The sequence below is a fragment of the Pelobates fuscus genome, chromosome 6 (genome assembly GCF_036172605.1).
Source record: "Pelobates fuscus isolate aPelFus1 chromosome 6, aPelFus1.pri, whole genome shotgun sequence".
Taxonomy (NCBI): Eukaryota; Metazoa; Chordata; class Amphibia; order Anura; family Pelobatidae; genus Pelobates; species Pelobates fuscus.
In genome coordinates this window covers 103,836,861-103,861,246 of record NC_086322.1, presented here as the reverse complement: position 1 = coordinate 103,861,246, position 24,386 = coordinate 103,836,861, and the positions used below count along the sequence as shown (strand labels likewise).

Genomic DNA, 24,386 nt, shown 5'->3' with positions numbered 1-24,386 from the left:
TATGTATGTGCTACGTAAGCATTCCAAATTTTGAATAAATTCTATGGTCACGGTATTATTTTTTTAAATTGAAAGAACTTTATCATTTATAATGCCTTCTCCAGACATCAGTTAATTTTTACCATTATTTTTTTCCGGAGTGTATGCTCTCTAATAATCTGACTAATTGTGCCGGAGTGCATCACTATTGATCTATTTTGTATAAATTGTAATACATTATTTGTCCCATAAATTGTACACTTCTGTTTTATGTGTCGGCAACTTCATAATAATACTAATAATAATAATAAAAATGTAATGGTTATTTGGGCTGTTAAACAGCTCATTGTCCAATCCATTAATTTACTTTAATGACAGGTTAAGCGTTATGTAACCTACTAGTATATGTTTACAATGGGCCAATAACATACCATCAGCGTTGTTTGATGTAAGAGCTATAATGTACAATAATATGCTCTTGTAGTCACTCCCTATACTTTGTGCATCCTGTCCTGGCTTTTAATGTGAACTTGGAACGTTGCGTTGTGTCTTGGAACACGGAGAGGGTTACATTCAGCAGGGGGCTCCAGAGAGCATGTTTAGCTCCAGGATCTGACAGACTCGGGGAGGGAGGGGCAGTAGTAGTAAATCAAACATTTATTACCCACCTGTAAATTCCTGGGGAAGTCACTGGGGGCTGAGGCAGGAATGACACAGGCACCAGGCTAGTTCCTAATGTATTCTCCATGTGGACATGGAGAGCTAACAGCCCCAAAGAAAGTCTCTCTGAGGATTATTTACTCTATCTGTTGCTGGATCCTTCCCTGCTCAGAGCTTGCTGTAGTTACCAGACCTCCCACACTCTGCACATGTGAAATGGATCTGTAGACAGCAGTAGTCTCCAGCCACCCAGCAAACTTCCCCTCCCTCCAGCCTGGGCAGGTGATGGCACAGGGCATGGATAAACTCCTGCAGATTGCCCCCCATTCCCTGGCTGTGGTGCTCAGCAACTCGGGTGCCTCAGAGAGGCTGCTCCTCAGTGAGGACAAACTGCAGAGGCACCATGTCGGTTATGAGATCTTTGCAGACTTCAAAGCTGAGAATATGCAGCATTTCTGGAACAAGAAGGTCACAGATGCCATATCAGAGACCTTGTTTCTGGGCTGGATCGATGAACATGTCTTGCTGATCCAGGGCAAGGAGGAGCACCTAGGGGTTCTGAGGGAAGGCTGGGTCAGAAGGTCTCTGAGACCACCACCTGGATTTGACATCAAGTACTTGGGTAAGTCCCTTACTGGTACCAGCAATGCCAGCCTCTGTGCCCATTCAGCCTGCCATTTTCCTAACTGTCTGCTGGGGTGAAATCGTTTCATGCATTTATTTTTTTTATGCTTTCCTTTTTTGTTTTGTTGTTTATTTAAGAATGTGAGTGGTTTGAAACCCAGCAGCTCATTCTGCTCCAGAAGTATCACGTGATTGATGTGCAATGTTACTGTGTGCTGTGGTGTCATTAGCTGGATTGCCATCCACCCTGGCATATGCAGGGTTAATAAAAAGTGAATTAAAATTGCACTGGAATCTATACATAGTTGGATGTATAGAATTGCTATGGAAGCATGTTCAATGTTTTGAGTAAGTTTATCTATTGACCTCTTCTGTTTTGTTTGTGTTTACTTTTTTATAAGTTGCTTGACCAAGGCCGATATTACTTGTCATTATTTTACAAACAAAAAGAAAGGCAATGGAGTTAGGGAATGAATGGACTCTCATTCCCACTTAGTAGACATTCCGGTGACTCCATGCCCCTTGGTGTGTATTCACTGGGTGGGGGGTAGGTATGCTATATTATAATACACTGCTATCTAATGTGTGGAATTATGGAAAGATTTGTCCTATTCATTTAATAACTAATTATATATTTAACACCTTTTTAAATAGCTTCTCAAAGAAATTTGCAATTATGAAAGTGCAGAGAGTTGTTTGAAATATGATAGTATGTGCAATGCAAGGTTCTTGTTTCAAATTTCAAACAGAGGGACCTTCATTGTTCTTGGTTTTGGCAGTAGTATAGCTGTTATCTGTCAGTGAATAATAGGTTAATGACAGCAAGGTACTTGTTTTATAGAGACAGCATTGTTTGGTCTGTATTGAATTGTCACACTGCAAATTACGTGCTGAGTAAATGCTTCGTTTTGAGCTTGTACCAAAAGGCAATTAATTATTAGTAGCTATGAGATTTTATTTATTTAGTCATTCACGTTTTACTATTGTTGTATTTTTTTCTTTATTGTTGGTGACTCTATGTACAGTATAAAATAGTGCAATTACAGTTTATTGTCCCCAGTCATGACATGTACCTACTATGTGTTGGTAACAAAACGTAAAATTAAAGAATCAACTCAAATGTGAAAATTATTGATATATATATTTCATGAGTCCATATGAGTAAAATGTATTGGTAGAAATGATAGATGTGCATTATAAAATATATTGCTTTAATTGAGTGTAAGAGTCAGAACTCTGTAAAGGAAAAAAAAATCCTTTTAAAATGTGCAGAAACCAAAATGGAATGTATTACAGAATAATATGGCCATCCGTGAAAACAATAATTTGAAACAAACAGGATTATTTGTGAAACCAATTTGAAATTTACCAAAAAATTGCAAATTTAAAGGGACACTCCACTTCCTAAAATAACACCAGTTTAGTAGATATGCCCCAACTAAAACACACTTTTAATTGTGCATTTTTATTTTCATTGGGGCATGTCTAAATGGTCTGAAGCCGTAGTAAGATCTCTCCTTCTAACCAAGCCTAGACTTCCTGTTGCTGTCCAATCAATTGCTGCCTCTTGAATTTAGCTCCACTGTACTAACATAACTAGGAAGTAACAGGACCGGTTGTCTGACAGCCTGAGCATGTATCCAGCTGAATTTGTAAAATTGTGAATTTTCTATTGAAATCTACACTTTTTGTAAAATGAAAAGAAAGGCCAAACTCTTAACACAGCAAACTGAAGTGCTTTAGGGTTCCAGAATGTCCCTTAAGGTAAAAATAGCTGAAGTGGAGATTTGAAGAATTTTTCCAATTCCCATATTTTTGCCTAATATTTGCATTTCCCTGGTGAATTCTCAAACTTAACATTTGGTGAATAACCGTTTAAATATATGTATGTGAGGGCGGAGCCGAACTGCCAAGGAAAGCGGTCGCAGGGACCTTGAGCTCCGGACATAGCACAACGAAAAACGGATTAAACTCCACCAAAACTAACCACTGACCCCCATAAGACTGCAGAGGACACCCCAAGACAATATGGGCAAGAAAAATAAAAAGCCGGGGCCAGACAAGCCTACCTCCGGGCTGACGATCGGCGATATGTGGAGACAAGCACGAGGCACGACGGAGCCTACCATGGCGGCCCTCCACGGCGGCTGTTCCGATTTTTCGGATGATCTCTCCGGAGACGCCGATGACGACTACCTCACAGCCCCAGCCATGCCACAGAAGCCAAGGCCTCATAAGATGGGAACTGACGCTGAACTGGTAACCACAGGGGTTATGAAAGCTCTACTGGCGGATCTCCAAAAGAATATCTTGACAGATGTACATGCCCTCAGGGGAGAACTACAGGGCCTTACAGGCCGCATCAGCACACTGGAGGCATCCTCACAAAGCCACCAACAGGACCTAGTGTCCTTACAAAAGGCGGTACAGGACTTACAGGGGCAGAACCAGCTATATGAACGCCGCTTCGCGGCTCAAGAGGACGCCAGGAGAAGGCTAAACTTGAAAATTAGGGGGCTCCCAGACGAGATATTGGAATCCAAACTGCCGCACGTCATACAGCGCATAATTGTGGCTATATTGCCCCGCGAACAGTCTGAAGCCATCACCCCTGCAGACCTGTTTCGGATCCCTAAATCCCCCAGGGCACCGCCTTCAGCCACATGAGACACCATAATCACATTCCGTACTGGAAGAGACAAATCAATGATTCTCATGGCCCTCCGGGGCAAATCCCTACTGCAGTTCGAAAGCAGGGGACTGACCTTCTTTGCTGATCTTTCAAACGACACCCTAGCATGGCGCAGGTCGCTTAAACCACTCACCTCTCTACTCCAACAAAATGGAATCAGCTACAGATGGCGGAACCCCCGGACTCTCAGTGTACAGCACGGAAAGGACTCCCATCTGATCCACAATATCCAAGAAGCATCAGACCTCCTACGGACTCTGGACATCCCACAGGACTCGCTCACCCAGGAACGACTCCTTCACGCGACCACATCGGAGCATAATTGGGACCCGGCAAAAATCAACCCGTTTGTCCCCAGAGGCTCAACTCCTGTATCCTACGCTGCGGTCACCACCTAATACCCGCATCATACCAAGGACTATACAATCCTGAGAAGCTGCTGGAAAGAAACCCCATCAGATGTCCCTGTGACGCCTACAAGGCATCCCGATCTATCCCTGGACTTGGCATGTATAAACTTGACTTACCAGGTGGTGCCCCCCATGGGGCACAACGGGGACGTGACCCCTCCTGGCCTCACGAGACCCGTAGACAGACTCATCCATACATGAAGGGCTGTTTAGTGGTGTTACCACCCCCCTAACACCTACCAGCGGTGACGAGATATACCCCACTTAAGCACACTCATCACACAAACGACCGGTCATGGACGCACAACATTCGAGGAGCTGCCGGGGGACACAAATATTGACGCTACCGCACAACTGACCACACACACATGCCAGATCGCCCAACATATGCACCTCCACACACCTCTAGACACAAACCTGCCTTGCAGCACTGGGGTACTGACCAATAGAGACAGACCTTTGCTATCTATATTCGTTTTAGTACTCGTTTTAACCTAAGGTGGGGGTTAATTTACTGGGATTTGAGAAGTTACATGCCTCTTTGTGAGACCACTATATAACCTTCCTATTTTATCAGAAAGGAAGCATACTCTTTTCTGGTGATTTTCTACTTTTACCATGACAGACCTTACCTGACAGCAGGAGGGCCTGCAAACTAATTTTACCTAACCTCCCACACTGTATAGTACAGTACAGCACAATTAAGTTCTCTGTTCAATGTCTGAGAGCTGCGACTGACCTGCCTACACATATAACCGTAGGGAAACCCCACTTTATTCTCCAGTACTGTTTGATTTATGTATGTTTGTTTTTTTTGTGACGTCTGAACCTGCTTTTGTTTATACGTTTCAAGTTGAATTTACCAAACATGTGCAATTCAGTTATGTCCCCCATCACGGAACTGCCAAGATATGTACCCAGGTTCCACGCTTAGAATACTCACCCATCCACTGACACACCCTGCATAAGCATGTTCCACTACTTTAACATTATGCAGAAATAGCCGGTTAAGTCTTGCTAGCAAGATATGTTTTTCTTATATCAGCTAAAGCGCATAGAGACCCTAGCAGGTTCTCGATATCTGTTAGCAATGTTATGCCTAGCGGTTTCTTTTTTATTTGTAACTCATGCAAACAAGTTGTGCCTCAGATAATTCAGCTGATGACAAAAGCACCTAACCAAGTCAGTCTGTAAACCTGATTCAGGACCTCGTCTGCCTTACCTTATAACAGACGTGTTGGATTAACCATAGTTGAAATTTCTTTATATCATAAAATGTGCAATGTTCTGACATGCCAAACAACTGTCTTTAAATGTTGAATTACGAACCGGCAATAGCTGTTGTGGCATTGCTTGTCTCTTTGTATATTTCGTGCACGACAAAATAAAGAATTTAAAAAATATATATATATGTATGTGATTTGATTTATACTTAACAATAGGGATTCCTGGTGACCTACCCAGCTTGTACTTGTTTTTTCCTGTAGTTTCTCAACATTACAGACACAGGGTGCAGTTACATGACATCAGATCTCAGCACCATTATTCTCTAATAGATGAGTGCAGCTGTGGGGTCTCCTGCATCTTCCACTATTTAAGTATTCTTGCATAGCAAGACCACTTAATGTTATCTCACATATATATTATTATTATAATTATTAAGTGTTCTTGCCTAGCAAGACCACTTAATGTTATCTCACATATATATTATTATAGCCAAATTTGCCACCCTAACTCCTCCCACAGTTTTTACACTACATTGACAAAAATATACCAAAACGTGCAGATTGTTCCCGATCGGATTGCTATTACTTTGTGGAACGTTTCTCCGAATGGTTCTCGGAATATCGTCGTTCTTGTGGCGAAATTTGTCCCATAGGAATGAATGGCAAAGCTAGAGTGGGAGCTCGCAAAAGCTGAAAAATCAGGACATGATTTCTAAACTGCCACCACTCCCTCATTTTCAGGCCCACCTACACAAATCTTATATCAAAACGTTCAGCTATCCCTGCTGCCACTAAAAATGTCCACAGCTAAGCCATAGTCCTGATAGTTTTCCTAATATGACCATTTGTTTACAACTCACGCCATCCATTGACATTCATTGAGACTCCACTCTGCAAAGCTCACATATAAAGGGCAACTTCTAAACTGCGACTGTGCCTTCATTGTTAATATCTCACAGACATACTATACATCAAAATGTAGGCCTGGGTCTTGTGATTCTCACAATATAAAGCTCTTCGCTGTAGGATTTATAGTTTTTTAAAATACGACCGTTTGAAGATGGCAACCGCCAAAATACTCTGACCTGTGCCAGGCTGCAGCAGCAAGTGATGTCATAGACAAACCCTTTTGTACACCTGCTAATGTTTTTATAAATGTATGTTTTAATGTAACTGTGCAACAACGTTGCAATTAAATGTGCTATATAAATGATAACAGTTACTCCGCCCACTCCAGTTGTAGACTACTGATGGAGGCAAGAACACTTCACACAATTTCCCCAGAAATTGTAGCTTTTCTAGTTCTTATTATTCTTATTATAGCCAAATTTGCCACCCTAACTCCTCCCACAGTTTTTACACTACATAGACAAAAATTTACCAAAACGTGAAGATTGTTCCCGATCGGATTGCTATTACTTTGTGGAACGTTTCGCCGAATGGTTCACGGAATATCGTCGTTCTTGTGGCGAAATTTGTCCCATAGGAATGAATGGCAAAGCTAGAGTGGGAGCTGGCAAAAGCTGAAAAATCAGGACATGATTTCTAAACTGCCACCACTCCCTCATTTTCAGGACCACCTACACAAATCTTATATCAAAACGTTCAGCTATCCCTGCTGCCACTAAAAATGTCCACAGCTAAGACATAGTCCTTATAGTTTTCACAACATGACCATTTGTTTGCAACTCACGCAGTCCATTGACATTCATTGAAACTCCACTCTGCAAAGCTCACATTTGAAGGGCAATTTCTAAACTGCGACTGTGCCTTCATTGTTAATATCTCAGAGACATACTATACATCAAAATGTAGGTCTGTGTCTTGTGATTCTCACACTATAAAGCTCTTCACTGTAGGATTTATAGTTTTTAGAATACGACCGTTTGAAGATGGCAACCGCCAAAATACTTTGGCCTGTGCCAGTCTGGAGCAGCAAGTGATGTCTTAGACAGGGCCTTTTGTTCACCTGCTAATGTTTTTATAAATGTATGTTTTAATGTACCTGTGAAGCACCTTGGGCAACAACATTGCAATTAAATGTGCTATATAAATAAATAATAGTTACTCCGCCCACTCCAGTTGTAGACTACTGGTGGAGGCAAGAACACTTCACACAATTTCTCCAGAAATTGTAGCTTTCTAGTTTGAAATAAAATGCTAGTTAGAGCATGAGCTGCTGGGCTCAGTGCATGCCCTGTTATTTGTTTTTTACACCCCATGCAGAATAAGGCCACCATCAAATTTGTTTTCAAAAGAAGAGTTGCAGATGTTAGGGCTGGTAGTCTATGGAACCTAAATTCACAGAAAATCTGTGTACTTTTAACATTTCAATGTGACTGCTGGTAACCTGACTCTGTATGTAAATGCAGTACACACGCTAATTCGTAATAGGAAGTTCAACTTTTTACGTGTTAATTAGAGGTGGATAGACAATCGTAGAATATGAGGATTTGCAAAATGTATGTCTAATTTGCCAAGTTGGGATAAACAATTTCAAGTTCAGCCAAACACAAGATTATATCCAACTCTATTTCAGCCTAAATTTCAAAATTTTCCTATCCATTTATGACCACTTCCAGTTCATGGATATTGTAGATATTTCTGTAAATATAATACTTAATATCAAAATATGTATTTATATTTTGTATGCTATTACAGTTCATGTATTTGAAACATCAGTTTACAATATGTGTTTTATTTGTAAACTGGTGTTTTATTTCCTGTGTCCTGGGAAGTAAATCCTTTACTTTATAAATCATTTGTCTGTCTTCTAAAGGGAATGATTTATCCAACTATCCAGCACAAATGATTTGCTTAATCAGGGTAAACTTGCCCATTTGTTTCTGCATTTGTATCTGTCCGGATTAGGCAATAACACGTTAAATGTTGTGAATTTCAAATTTATAGCGTAATTTGAGTTTTTCTCCAACACTGCAATGGTTTGGACTATCACTAGAAAAAAAGTGTGTTTTCAAAATTAGTATCTTTTATTCTTTTTTTTTTTTTTTTCTTTTTCAAGTAAGGTTTAGGTGATAAATTTCTCTAATGTGCTTGTAATGTGTATGACATATTCTTTGTTTGTGAATCATTGTGTTGTGGTGATAACGTGTTTAGATTATATTTTATTAAATCTTGACTTGTATAGAAAAAACCCTCCCATTGTCTAATAAAGGACCCTCCCTATCTTTAAGAGTGACATAATCTATGTAACAGATCCTGACATGCTGGAGCAACTAACTAGCCTTTCATGTTAATTTTTCTTTTGGTAAAAGTGCTACACTTCAGCATTCCAAATGATTAATTTATTAGCAATCCTTAGTAGAATCTACAAAGTATGTCATGCATAACCCAGTGGTAAAATATCAGATTTGTAGTTTCCTAGGTCTCTACACCATGCATTCAACAATGGATATTTGGAAATGCTGGTGCTTTGACCAGCCCCTCCTACAATAAATCACTCCGCATGGACAGTTTAATAGGTTCTGTACAAGCTTTCTGTATTTATCATCTCTAAAAGCTGGCCGTGTTTTCGTATGATTTTACTCCCACTTAGAATCTGTACTTGATGGTTCCATTGTGCAGAATAAATTTAAAACAACATAGAAAAAATACAAATTTTTGCTATAGTGTGGAATATTGTATACTATTTCTCCCAGATATATGTGAGAATGAGAAAAATCTCAAAGTATACTTTATCGTAAAATATTTTATAAGCAACAAATGGGGGGGGGGGGGGAGAATATCACCAACTTACCTCTGCTAAGTGAAGTAGAGTGAATTATCCAACTCATTTTGCAAATCTGTGCAGTGTTCCTATAATTCCTTAGTTTTGAAATTGGTTCTCCGCATGGAGATTTGGTTAGGAAGCTTGATGAAAGATGAGATAGGAATTATAGGAAGTGTAATCTGATTTACTTGCACAAACTTGTTTCTCAGCTTCATGTGTGTAACACCCAACGTATCCTGCTATGTGGAAATGCTGATGCTATGAGCAGGGGGCCGGTGGGACGGTTCAAAGCCTGCGGAGTCACCAACCCCTTCCCCCTAAAGTATTGATTATTCCGAGGGGTACTTTTAACTTATTTACATTGGTTACCCATGTATAGATAATTGAACATCTCTACAACTACATGGAGCAGTTAAGGAGCCTTCAATGCACCTACCTTTCACCTTCATTCTCTTTGTCCTATCTCTTTGGTTGTCAAGGAGGAAATTTGTTATCACTTCCAGCCTAAGGGCTACAGGAATTACCTTCTTTATTTTGTTTCATTTATTTACTGTAATCAATTTTTCTGTTACCCTTTCCTGTGCACCTTTTTTCTTCAGTAGGTTTGAAAAAGAATTGAGGCGAGTAAGGAGTAACAAATAAGGATATGATATCTGAATGATGCCTGTATACAGATAGACATTTAGTAGCACCATCTAGAAGGGAAGGAATGAAGTGTGATGAGGCATCTACATGACACGAGTATCATCATCTTAAAGGCGGTACTGGACTCCAGAGTGACAAAGAATGACACGTTGGGCACTGTAACTAAAACTGCTCAATTAGGAGGAGATAGTGCTGCAAATAAAGAGCAGATGCTGGATGAGCATTGGGAGAAATAAGAAAAAAATGAAAAATACCATGATTGTGCGGGATTTGAAAAGGTGTGTGTGTGTGTGTGGTCCAGAAAGGTCAAGTAGAATGAGCAGGATTAGCTGGAATAACTGTGATTAAAGCATTGGTCATTTTTGTTAAAACAACTTAAGCAGAGTGCAAATCTTTTTATTGCAAAAGGTAAAAAAGAGAGTGAGAGTTGAGAAAATTAGTGAGGCAGGTGTGTACATGCCACTCAAGAAGCTTAGAGGCAATTTTTTTTTTTTTTGCTTGAGCTGTGACCTTTTCATATAGCAGCCCATGGTGTGGTATGTATACATTGTTGGGCAGGGTGATAGTGCTCCTTCGAAAGCATGATAGGTTACAATGAAGGAAATCTCAACATACAATGAGTAATTATCAAGATATAAGTATGTAGCTGTGTACAGGTTACATCGGGACAAGAAATGTGTATTACATTAAGAGTATTTTCAACAGAGAAATATCAGTCATAACTTGAAGGTACTTTTGAAGGCTGACATCCTTATAGGGCACACTGTGGGACTAGCATTGTGTATAATAGTAACCTTGAAATTATTTCTCTAGTTCATATTACATTCTCGAGCTGTTTGGGAGTTGTAGTCCAACAGCATATGGACAGACACCCTGCGATGACATCGCAGGATAACTGCATCGGAAATTAGATATATTATACCATAAGATCATTATTTGCAAGCTTTAAAGGAACACTATAGGCTCACAAACACAAATGTGTATTGTGTTTGATCCTATAGGTATAAAAACACTATTTAAACCACTCCTTACCCCCCCCCCCCTTCACCCACCTCCCCCTTAAATAACTAGAAAGCTCACATTTCCAGCGTTGTGTGGGTGCGCTGGTCTCGCCCCCACCTTGACTTCTTGGCTGACATCATCAGAATTGACTATCTAAGGCAATTTAATGCTTTCCAATAGGAAAGCATTGAATTGGCTGAGACTGTCAATTGTGGTGATCTCCGCCAAGGAGGTGGGCAGGAGTCGAAGCATCAATGCATCTCTATGAGAGACGCTGAACGTCAGTGCTGCAGAGAGCCCTTGGAAGCTCTCTGAGTGACTGCCACTGGTGGTATTCTTAGGCAGCAATGTAAACACTGCATTTTCTCTGACAAGATGGTGCTTGCATTAAAAATCCTGCAGGGGTGACTAGACTCACCAAAATAACTACATTAAGATGCAGTTGTTCTTGTGACTATAATATCCCTTTAATTGTGATATTATTATATATTGTGATATTAATAAGGTATTTTAATATAATTTTAGGATAGAAACCTTGCATTTTATATTGTATTTCTTTTTAAACAAATGTTACACTGCTACAGGAACACAGTGGATATATAAATATTTTACATATTTGTGTAATTTAGAGAAAGTGTTGTTATTTTGTATAGACATTCCGTCCATATTTATAGTGTCATTTCATGATGTGATTGTAAATTAAGTGCTTAGTCTATATTTACTCATTGATAACGCCTGTGGCTAGTTATGTAAATAAATATGGTTGTTCTGGTTTCTCCAGTCGTAGATGCAGGTTAAAAAGATTGATGGCATTACAGTCCAGTTGTAGAGCACTTACAGGCTGTAAATATGTAGTAAAGAAGTTGCAAAGCATTATTGAGAACTCTATAGTTGATATATCGTTGACTTAGAATTGTGGATGGATATTTAAGTATTGTGTCAAGGGCCGGACTGGCCCACCAGGATACCGGGAAATTTTCCGGTGGGCCGCAGGAACCTGGGGCCGGGCAGACAGCCCAAATCATTAGGCTAATGTCTTTTTAAGAATTTCCCCCTCGGACTGTTCCAGCCCGTGTCAGTCCAAGGGGAGTGAAGAGGGAGGAACTGGGGGCTGGTGCGGCCATAATCAGGCTGCTGGCGGCTAGTGAGTGAGCATGTGTGTGTGTGTGTATGTGTGCCTGCTAGTGAGTGAGCTTTTGTGTGTGTGTGTGTGTGTGTGTGTGTGTGCCTGCTAGTGAGTGAGCTTCTGTGTGTGTGCCTGCTAGTGAGTGAGCGTGTGTGTGTGTGTGCCTGCTAGTGAGTGAGCGTGTGTGTGTGTGCCTGCTAGTGAGTGAGCGTGTGTGTGTGGCTGCTAGTGAGTGAGCTTGTGTGTGTGGCTGCTAGTGAGCATGTGTGTGTGTGTGTGTGTGTGTGTGTGCCTGCTTGCATGTGTGGCTGCTAGTGAGTGAGCTTGTGTGTGTGTGTCAGTGGGCTTGTCCGTTGGAAGCATGTGTGTGTGTCAGTGAGCATGTGTGTGTGACAGTGAGCTTGCATGTCAGAGTTTGTCTGTACTAAATTTGTGTGTGTACCAATAAGCTTGTTTGTGTGTCAGTGAGATTGTGTTATTCTGAGGCAAACAGCATGCAGAGCTACAGCTTCAGACTTGAATACAAGTAAGATTTTGCTATATTTAGGGAGGCATGAGGAGCCCAGGGGGGTTAGATGGTGGTTTTAACACTATAGGGTCAGGAATACATGTTTGTCTTCCTGACCCTATAGTGTTCCTTTAATGTTTTCTATCCCTAATAGGTTTGTCATTGCTTTTCTTTAACAAAAACAAAACAAAAAAACAACTCCGTAGGGAATGGGTTACATCTATCTTTTTTAATTCAATGTTCCAATATATTTCTGCTTCCTATTTAACCTGAATATAGCCTTTCCCACCCTTCAGCCAGAAGAATCATAATGGATACCAGTATGGACCTGCATGTGTTGGTCAATAGTAGCAGACATGTAATAAACATGTGATCTAATTGCTTTTGTTGTAACTGCGTTCTTTTCCTGTTCAAAGAAGAAACCCGTTCATATTTAATGGGGAATGGCATAGTTAATTTTAAAAACTAAAATTGTAATGTGGTATACTTTGTTATCCTTTTGCAGTGAGATATACAATTTTTATTTATCTCCTGCACCACTACACTGTAGTACCTTTTAAGGAGAATGAGGTACCTTCTTTCAAATAACAAGTAAACCCCTATGAATCTGAACGGCTTTTGTTTGCATTGTGGTTGGAGGTATTTAATTCCTATTAATATTTCAGTGTGGAGTGGCAGTTCTGTGGGGTGTGGGGGAGCTCCCCCTAAGAAGCCATGGTTATTTATGTCTGTCAACAGGGGCTAATTGATCACATCTACTATGTCCCCAAATGTCTGATGTCATGTTCTGTGTATGATTGTGTATCTGCATTGTTAGATATATCTATATGTGGCTGTAGTAGGTATATGTGAATGAATCTGGCCATATTTGTCATATGCATGCTTATAAGTGGGCATATCTGGTTTGTGTGGACGAATGTGCCTTTTTTTTTTTTTTTTTTTTAGTCTACCTGTACCTCCATCAGTGAACCTCCTGAAGTCAGGTTTTGGATCTGCAGTGTGCCCCTGTTTGCCGGTGCAGTGTTATTGTGATTCCATTGATGAATATAACCAGATATGCCAAAACTGTGTCTAAACACATCCTTTTTATGGCACTGGTGCCTGCTACTTGTATTGCTCAGCCTTTTCAAAATCTATGTTTTGATATGTGTATAGTATAAACACCGAAGTCTAGAAGAATCATATCTGCTTTATATATACTGTGTGTGCGTGAACACCTTAATTTGGAATTTGTATTATTAAGTAATACATTTTTGTCTTTAGAAATCAAGCAGACTGATCTAGTTTACCGATTCTGTGTCAGGATTACAAGTTGATCCAGCACGCAGTACTGTGTCAAACCTAGGAAGAAGGATAAAGTATAACGGGACCTTAGAATGGCGGGACTTAATGTCTCCAAGAATAGTCAAAATACTTGCCGAGGTCAGGAACACAGAATGAGACACAACGATGAGGGACAGCAAAAGTCAAGGATACCAGAATTCTGGGAAGTCAAAAAGAAGCCAAAGTCAAATACCAGAAAATCAAGATCAGGAACGCACTCTCGGATTACCATCAAGATGAAACCACGACAGGGCAATGAGCAAAAGGAGAATTGGGTTTAAATACCCCATCTGTGGATCCGATTTGCTGTAACTTGCTTTGACCCCAAAAGCAATTACCAGTTTTCCATCTCCGTGCTTGCTGCTCAGCACAAACCCTCCTGTGGATTTGAGTGGTCATGACCCCAAAAGTAATTACCAGGTGTCCATGTGCATGATTTCTGCTCGGCACACCCTTTCCTGTCAGGACAGTAAATGCCATTAACCACATTTTAATGTGCGGATGAATACATGACATTCTGGATGTCCTGACTATGGCAGAATGAACCAGTAGAGAGGGAAAAAAACACTGTACTTAAAGCATTTCACAAAGAGTTGACAGTCTGAGTGTTTATTCTTAGATAGCCAGTGGATTGGCATCTTAGGACCTTTGTAACCGCAATATGGTTCCTTTCAGGATTGCCTAGATACATTATAACCTGTTTACATTCACTCTTAGCTTTTATCTCCCTTCCTTTTTAATAGTTATTTTATCTTTTAAAACTTTGTTCGGTATTTTTTTTAATTTTTTAAATTCTTTATTTTTGTAGTGCATAAGCTTTTAACAGTCGGTTGTGAGGTACCCCAAAGGCAGCTAAGTGAAATTCTATGCTGGGCGCACAGTGTGTAAACATGCTAGATCTTAACAATATTCTTTAACAGTAATTTAAGTAAAAAATAATAAAGGGTCTCATGGCCAAATCTTGCTTGGTTCAGTGAATAGCCTCGCTGTGCTATCTGGCCAAATGGGTATAATGCTGTGTAGAAGCTAACTAGGCATTAGGGTATGAGCCACTGGGGGTTAATTTAAGCTAGAGTAACTTGCGTTCATGTGCTGATATTAATAGGGGGATTTGCATAAGACAGGTTATTATAGGCTTAGGTCTATGGCAAGATGGGCCAAACTGCAAGTTATGCATGGGGGAGAAGCCACATGTAAATTAAATGTGCCTGAAACAACAAGGTATCAGCTAGTCAGATGTGTGACTAACCTGGGTGAACTTGGATGAGTAGCTGACTACATGTGTTTGTTTAGTGAGGCTTTTGCAGTAAAAGAACCAAAGTTAGGTAATAGTCCCCAGAAAGTCCCCACAGGGTAATAAACTAAACATGAGCAGATAGGGGTTTCAACTTGCGGTGCTCTCCCTGTGATCCCTGTTGGGTCCGAGAGTTCATTCAGCCGATGCCTTCCAAAGGGGCTCTGCAGTCCCGCAGCTCTGAGGTCTGCTGCTGGCGCAATGAGCGGGCAAATAGCGAGATTTGACAGTCCTCTGGTCGCAGGATCCGGGAACCTGGTGCAGCCACTGCAGGGCCTCTGGTGTCTTGATCTTAAATCCGACATGGTCTGTGTCGGGTCTAGGGCTGGAGGGTTGTGTGTTAGGCTCCTGATGGCGTGCCCTCCGCATTGCGGCCGTGTCGTTCCTCCACAGTGGGAAGAGAGGGGAGAGTGCATAGTAGCGATGTGGCTTATTACTCTGCTTCCAGCAGTTGCGGCCCGGGGGGTGAGTCTCTGTTATGGTTTCAAGCGACTCACCAGTGGGCGAGGATTGGGGCGCCGCTGCTTGCGCCACGATCTTTGTTTCGCTGCGTAGGGGCCCCTTCTGTGTGGCTCGTTTGTGGTGGTTTATCTGGGCCGTGTATAAGGGTGGCCTGGCGGTGGGTTAGATCTTAGCGTGGACTGCGTTGTTTGCTGGTGTTGGGCCCTTGGTGTCTCTAGAGGCCTCTTCTCCCGCTGCGGTCTCCCTTCCTATGGAATAGCCTGCCTACCGCCATCAGACTCTCCCCTAGTCTTGCATCTTTTAAGAAGTGCCTTAAAACCCATCTCTTTAGGAAAGCTTATGGCCTGAGCAGGGTCCTCTTCAACCTATTTTTCCCGTAATTGTAGTTAAATCCCCTCTCATAATATTGTAAAGCGCTATGGAATCTGTTGGCGCTATATAAATGGCAATAATAATAATTAGTGAAGCCAAAGTGTTAGCATTTGGGGAAAAAAATACCCGAACATGGAGGAAATGTGATAAATGTTATGAGTGTAATACCCTCAGAAGTGCAATCATAGCAGCATTGGAACACTGGAGACGAGGCCAGTAAGATCATAGCAGCATTGGAACGCTGGAGACGAGGCGAGCAAGATCATAGCAGCATTGGAACGCTGGAGACGAGGCGAGCAAGATCATAGCAGCATTGGAACGCTGGAGACGAGGCGAGCAAGATCATAGCAGCATTGGAACGCTGGAGACGAGGCGAGCAAGATCATAGCAGCATTGGAACGCTGGAGACGAGGCGAGTAAGATCATAGCAGCATTGGAACACGAGACGAGGCGAGTAAGATCATAGCAGCATTGGAACGCTGGAGACGAGGCGAGTAAGATCAAAGCAGCATTGGAACGATGGAGACGAGGCGAGCAAGATCATAGCAGCATTGGAACGCTGGAGACGAGGCGAGCAAGATCATAGCAGCATTGGAACGATGGAGACGAGGCGAGCAAGATCATAGCAGCATTGGAACGCTGGAGACGAGGCGAGCAAGATCATAGCAGCATTGGAACGCTGGAGACGAGGCGAGCAAGATCATAGCAGCATTGGAATGCTGGAGACGAGGCGAGTAAGATCAAAGCAGCATTGGAACGCTCGAGACGAGGCGAGTAAGATCAAAGCAGCATTGGAACGCTGGAGACGAGGCGAGTAAGATCAAAGCAGCATTGGAACGATGGAGACGAGGCGAGCAAGATCATAGCAGCATTGGAACGATGGAGACGAGGCGAGCAAGATCATAGCAGCATTGGAACGATGGAGACGAGGCGAGCAAGATCATAGCAGCATTGGAACGATGGAGACGAGGCGAGCAAGATCATAGCAGCATTGGAACGATGGAGACGAGGCGAGCAAGATCATAGCAGCATTGGAACGATGGAGACGAGGCGAGCAAGATCATAGCAGCATTGGAACGATGGAGACGAGGCGAGCAAGATCATAGCAGCTCCTACAGAAAATAGTTGAATGATATTGCACGCAGGAACATTGATTATAAGTTAGAAAAATGCCAAACTGGAGCACCATATAGAGGGGTCCTTAAACCCCAAAATACAACTGTGTATTCATGGATTATATAGGGTTCTCAAAATAAGCAGCACATGAGAGGTTTATTTAGGTCACCAAAGACAAAATGACATACAACATTTTAGTCAACAGGCCCTAATCGTGTGTGTGTATATAATAAAATCCGATTAAGGCTTGTTGGACGAAACTTTGTATGCGGTTTTGACCCTCGTGATCTAAATAAACCTATTCAGTAAAGCCTTAAGTTACTACAACTTATTACAGTTGCTATGCATCATCCCACACTGGACCTTTTGTGTTAATCAGAATTATTATTTTTTTTCAACTCTATCAATTCGTTCCTAATTTACAATTTGCAATAAAAGATGTATTCCTAGCACTAAAAGTAACCCCCTAACCCTGCAGCGTTGTAAAGGGTTGAACAATCCTTTATTCACTTATCCGACTCAATACAGAAGGACTCTGAGCTGTGTCGCTCTCCGCCTCCTCCGATGTCAGCCTCTGAGGGTCCTAACGTGTATATGCAGCGAGCAAAGCTCTCGTATCAGGCTTTCCCAACAGGAAAATTGCCACAATGCTTTCCTGTGGAGGGAGACAGGGGTTCTGACGCTGGATGTCCTGATGCAAAACATGAGGATGTCCAGCGTCGTTCCGTAAAAATTCCAGGAAGTGCCTCTAGTGGTTGTCTGGTAGACGGCCACTAGAGGTAGTCTTTGTACTGCAATGTGGACAGTAACATTGCACTCAGACCACTTCAATGAGATGAAGTGATCCAAGTGCCTAGTGTCCCTCTATATACCTTCATATATATCAATATTCACATCAAAGTGAAAACATTTGTTCTGTTGCCTTTTGCTTTCTTAAGCTGTGTGTATTCATAATCAATATATGTCAGGTATAGATCTTTTTATGACATTATTTTGCGACTAGTATAACTGCCTCTGCTTCCTCTGTTTTCACACTACATGGGAGAGGGCTTTGTTCTTGATATATTTAAACATGGAATTATTGGTTAAGGAGGTTTACCTAAACACTGGACTTCATCTGAAAGCACACTGGTAGACATTCAGAGGTCATGTGAAAGTTAATTCATAACTTTGTGGTGCCATTCTTCTGAGATGAGATTGCTGCTAAAACAAACACACTTCTTACTTAAAAGGCAGATTTAATTCATTAACCGTTTGAATGCCATTTATGAGTATAATGCATGTCATGCAATGCGTTGGACTCGACTCTGGCACTCTGATAGTTCATTCATTAAGTCAAGAGAAAATCACGAAAACAAAAGAAGGACTCCAATATCGATTACAAAATTAAATGTAGAATGTTCCTGACCCTTTTACATGCGTGCAGCTACCAGAGAGGTTCCATTCCTCAGAATCACATAGTTAAACTAACCAGGAAAAATAGTGTCTTCGTAAAAGAAAATGCGCTCACCAGTAAGTACAATAAAAATGTGTATTTTAATAGTTTGTAATGATGTATAGAACAAAGAGGCAGACCAACCCCTATTAAATTGCTTAGTCTGTTTTCTGACTTGTCCCCCTGTATGCAATATATGTCATCATGGGTTTGGATTAAAAACTCAAAGGGACACTCCGAGCACCATAGCTACAACAGGGTGCTGCAGAGCAGGAAAGTTAATGGAAGTTCAAAAGCATGCTGTAGTGGTTATACTACTTTAATTTGCAGCAGGTGTCCCCATTACACCAGTCACGTTTCACTAACTAATCTCTCTAAGTTCATTTTAATTTGTTAGAAGTGTCAGGGCACCTTCTTAACTTCAGGGCTTAAACTGTTCCATAATAGATTATCCCTGAAGCTGGGGCAGCCTGCTAAATGGCTGATCCTTCTTCATATTGCAGCATGGAGAGGAACAAAGTTGGGAGGAACCCAATATCTGGGTTAAACTATTGGCAGAGTACTTTCTATAATTCTTCTACAGTAGCTTTAAATTGCAAATGAAGATCAGTAAGTCCTACCGTGCCTATTTGTAAATATTAGGTGCAGCATGGGTAGAAGTAGAAAATTAAAGATCCTTCCTCAAATGCTTTAGATTCTTTATCAACTTTACAGTTCTTTTTGTCTTCTTAATACCTATGGGTATAGTACTGCCATCTTCTTTATGCATGTTCTAAGGAGAATATTGTGCATGCTTTAAACCTATAAATATACATTGACATGTCCAAAGAAAAAATAGCCTAAGCAGGGTGATTACCTAAATTGGGAATTCAAAGTGATTGTGACATTTTTGGATAAAAACAGTTGAGCTTTAATTTTTTTTCCAGGTTACCTATGTTTTTAACTCTGCTATTTTGACTTAAATTGAAATTCAATGTGAATTTCCGACCATTCAGTCTAATGGATAATCCTGTATGAGATGTATGAAGAAGATAAATTAACATTCTAAACTGCTGCGATGACATCGGTTGGTAAAAGATGTGTTTTGTTGTAGCGCCTAAAAGGGTGATGATAGCTTGATGTTTATACAGCTAGAAATAAATGGTGGTTTGGATGAGAAAGTAAAACTAAATGCAAATGATAAACATTGTTGACAGACCGTTTCCATTGAAGGACCAAGGTGTGAGGTACTAGGAAAATATAGTGCGTAAAAAAAAAACTTTAACCGCTAAATTTACTGTGGGATCTGTTGTAGAGATGTCAGTCAACAGGTAGTAACAAAAAAAAAACAGCAGACATAATGACAAATGACCTGCAAAAGGTTCAGCACAGAATGATAAACATATTAAATTGGGCTCAAATAGATTTAAGTCTCATTTTTACTTAACTCTCATTCTGGAAAAAATATTAAATATAGTTAAAGATTGGATACATAATAATTTTTTTTTTTGCTAATCAGAGAGGTTTTTTTTGTGTCTTCATATTAGCTTATGTAAACTGCGGAAAATATTCTACACCTCAGTTTGCCTGAAGTATTTACTTTAAGTAGTAGGGCTTTTTATATATTAATAGGCACCATTTCTGGGCATGTGCTTATGCCACTACCACTTTTCTGGGCATGTGTTTATGCCACTTGCACTGCCAAAACCTGGTGCTCTTGTCAACCAGGGAGTGTGATACAAAGCTCAGCCCCAAATTAAGAGACCTCAGCTAAAATGTACCTCCTTCTCAAAATGCTAAATAATTCCTCTCGTTACTTTAGTGTGAATTTTGTTTTTGGTTTTTATTTCATGAGAATATTTTTCAATTACAATTTGATTATGGATGACCATAATCGTGACGAAGCCGGAATTGGAGTCCTGTCGATTGCCACTCAAAACCCATACTGTAAACCAAACCCTAATCCGTTGTGAGAGCTTCAGATTTCACAGTATTTATACCTATTATAAATGACTAACTATAAGCTGCGCACCTTTTGTATGACAAGTTTTAATGTTGTCATAGTAACTGGAAAGATTGGCAGTAAAACAAATACATACTCAGATTTCTACATCAGTTGAGCATCAATCAATGCAAAGTCAACAGAAGTCAATTGCTGTCAACGTTCATTCCCTATTTAAGATTAAGGTTGGCTCTTACGATGCTTTTGTTGCAATAATAGTTTATCTCATAATAATAGTTTATCTTTGCAATAATACCAGATTTTAGATCTGATCAGTTCTATGTTATTTTACATTCAGTTTTGATTACATTTCATATTAATATGGTTCCCCCCCTTAGGTTTTCTGTTCATGTAGACCTTTCACTCACTGTGTCTAGTGAGGTGTCCGCTACACCTCCTTTTAAGAATGCAGAAGGCCAAAAGATTGTATGTATGGTTGTTGTGTTTCTCAAGCCCGGCAATTCAGTTCTGGACTACCTATATGGGTAAATGCAGTCTAGAATACATGATGAATAGATTTTTTTTTTGTGTGTGTGTATATATGTATGCATGTATGTATATATATATGTATGTATGTATGTATGTGTATATATAAAAATTTCAGTGTATTCATACATTACATTTTGGCATGTGTAAGAGAACATTTTTTTTGGATGGTTTTCAGTTTTCACTGTCTTATGACTTTGACAAATCAAAATCCATACAATTAAAATATATTTAAAATATCAGTTTTTGGGAACCAATTCCAAGCAATTCTATAAACTCCTAAAAGGATTAATCTATGCAATATTGTGTTTTTAAAATGTGATTTTCCAGGCACAAAAACAGCAGCCCCTTTGCTGCCCCTGAGATAATGCAAGTGTTTATGCATGGGCTGTGAGCACAGGCAGTGGTTATTTCTATAGCTTCAAGTCTTTAAAGGAATACTGTAGGTACTATAACATCTTCATGTTATTGAAGTTGATATAGAGCCTGCCCCCCTTCCCTCTCCCTCTCCCTCCAACCTTATTTCACTAATTAGAAGGCTTGGAAGCACGACTTCAAGTCATGCCTCCAAGACTTCTGGGTATAAGAATCTTACTTCCTGGGGCTCATATTGTACCATACTGTGACATCACACGTGCATGCACAGTGCCGTCACGATCTGCCTTTGGGAATCATTGGTTCTCTTTGGCAGAATCCTAGGACAATGTGCAGCGCTCGCCTCCAGGATGACCTCACTCGAGAAGGAGTATGCAGTAGATCCGAGAGAGAATCGTCACTGGAGAAAAGGTGAGTAATTTGTTATATTTAAGTTTATTTTACTTTTGTTTTTGTTTTTTTAATACTTGGGGGGAGAGATGGGGATGAGGGGGTGGCTAAACTAAACAGTCACATCAGGACTGCAGCATTAGGAATACAGATATGTTTTCCCAATGCTACAGTGTTCCTTTAATTGCAATCTAAATATGAAAAAAAATTACTGTAGAGATTGCACACCTTAGTTACTACAATAAGTTGTGGTGATTGTTATTGTGCTTGTAGGGGCGCTTCCACAGGTGAAGGTGATCTCAGGTCAGTAGTATTCATCAAATCCACCCAGGAGATCGTGTTGTTTTGTAGGAGGGTGGGTTATTTCATTCCCAGTCGGGATAGTAATGCAGTTGAAGAAGTGAAATAGTTGTGCATTGAAACAAAGCATAGCATTGCTCTTACCCAGCTCCTGAAGAGTTTACCATAGATTACAGCTGTCATGATTGCTCAGGGTCACTACACAGGTATGCTGGCTAAACACAGAGTGCATTGTATAACTGTCACCTTATTTCTTACAGAATCTAGAGGCTTTTCATTTTCTGGTTTTCTGTATTTTCAATCCAGGGGAAAGATGCCTTAAACCAAGATTCATTGGCAGGTGTTTCCTGAGAAAATATCTTTGTTTCTATAGTGTGTTTCTCAGTTTTTACCCCATTAAATAATGAAATTAATTACACTGGTTTTTCTAAGCTCATCTTTTCCGTCCATCATTCCACAACTTTTATTTTCCAGAACACCTCTTCACTAAAGCCTGGATCCCTTTTCTTACTTCACCTCTGCCATATCCTTAAATATTTTCCTATGGGTTGCTCCCAAAGACTGCAGTTCCTCTTTCCTATAATGCCCTCTATATTTCCATGAGACATCATATACGTCTACTTCTCACTAAAACAGTACAACCACCCACTTTCATTGTGTTTTCAGGGGTTTAATTTACTTAACTAGGATTATTTGGATTTTGGCAAGAGTATTCCATATTTTAGGCCATTTTAAAGCCCAATTGGAAGCATTCTCTATTTTTATAACACCGCTATTTCGGTTTAAATTTTCATTGTTTGTTAATTCTCTATATTATTATTATTTTTCATTTTATGAAAACTGTAAAGTGGAAAAGCTCATGAAGGAACTATATGATATATTGTTGTTGTTACACTTTGGAATGCTGTATTATTTAGATTCCGGTAGTATTTATTTTTTTAAAAAGTAACGTATTCTCAAATGCTTGTATTGTGATATAAATACTAATAAAAGTTTCCATGCTATAGTTGTTCATTATATATATATATATATATATATATATATATATATATATATATATATATACACATATACATATATCTGTGTGTGTATAGCGCTGCAGACCTTGTTGGCGCTTTATAAATAAACTCCTTTGCTTCCCCCTTTGTACAAGCAAAATCAACATTTCAGAGATTATACCCTATTAAAATATGCTGAACACGTATGTTAGTACTGTACAATTATTAAAAAGCATGTTCTCCAAATAATATTTAAAAACAACCCTGGGCAGTTAAAGTAACACTCCTGGCACATACCCTTTTCATTCCATTTGGGGAATGAGGAGTTACTGACTGCCAAAGACTGTCAATCAGTGGCACCCAGTGCAAGGTTTCATGATCGAAGCCTCAGACTTAAACAGAAGTAGCTGGACTGGTCTGATGGACATAAGCCTGAACACTTTGGGTTAAATCATTCTTTAACAGTTTAACCCCAGATGGTAAGCTGACGCTCAAGACATCCATGACACCATAATGATGATCATGTTGTGATGGTGCATGTAGTGTCCTTTTAATTAGAAATGCAGTTTCATACTGAAACATAATGTTTCAGGTCAATGGTGGCCATTATCAAGGGAATTTGAAAACTGAAATACACAATTAAGGCCAAAATAGCAGAATCTCGAACTGCAAGTATTACTATTTTTTTGGCCTAGATTTTGCAATTCAGCTTTCAATTTACTGATCTGCAAAAATAAAAACATTAAGTATTTGTAAACCCTTATGATGGTTTTATTTATAAACCTCTTATGACACGTTATTGTAATAAACATATCTTCAAAACTGCTCATCCATTAAAAAAAAACCAAAGTTTGTTGCAGTGCCTCGAACCATTACTAATCTGGAATGATGTTATTTTTCATTGCGGTGGTTTCAAATGAACGCAGCGTTCTTATCCACATCCCCTTAAAGTGTAAATGTGAATGCTATTGAGAAGAACTCCCCTTTGGATCTCACATTGCTATTTACAAAGAAATTCTTCAATAGTAGACGCCTGATTTCACACAGGAATGAAGGGGGGACTATAGAACTTGGAAAGCTACTCTTGACACAGCGTAGATAAACTTTGCAACTTCAAATCAATCTTCTTCTAAACATCCTTTTACATGGTCAAGTTTAGGTAAGTAATGATTGTTTTTGTTTAATGTTGGACGGTAACTACCACTGTAACTATTGAGGCAGAAACCCTTGAACTGCTGAAACTTCAATCCAT

At 40.0% G+C, this 24,386-nt stretch overlaps 1 protein-coding gene across 1 annotated transcript in view; it reads left to right on the top strand.

The window, feature by feature from the left end:
- Positions 1-771: 771 nt before the first annotated feature.
- STOX2 (storkhead box 2) overlaps positions 772-24,386 on the top strand; it is a 192,972-nt gene continuing 169,357 nt past the window's right edge. The window contains exon 1 of the mRNA XM_063458132.1: positions 772-1,261. Coding sequence (XP_063314202.1) covers positions 925-1,261 — 337 coding nt within the window. The 5' untranslated portion in view covers positions 772-924. The remainder of the gene's footprint in view (positions 1,262-24,386) is intronic.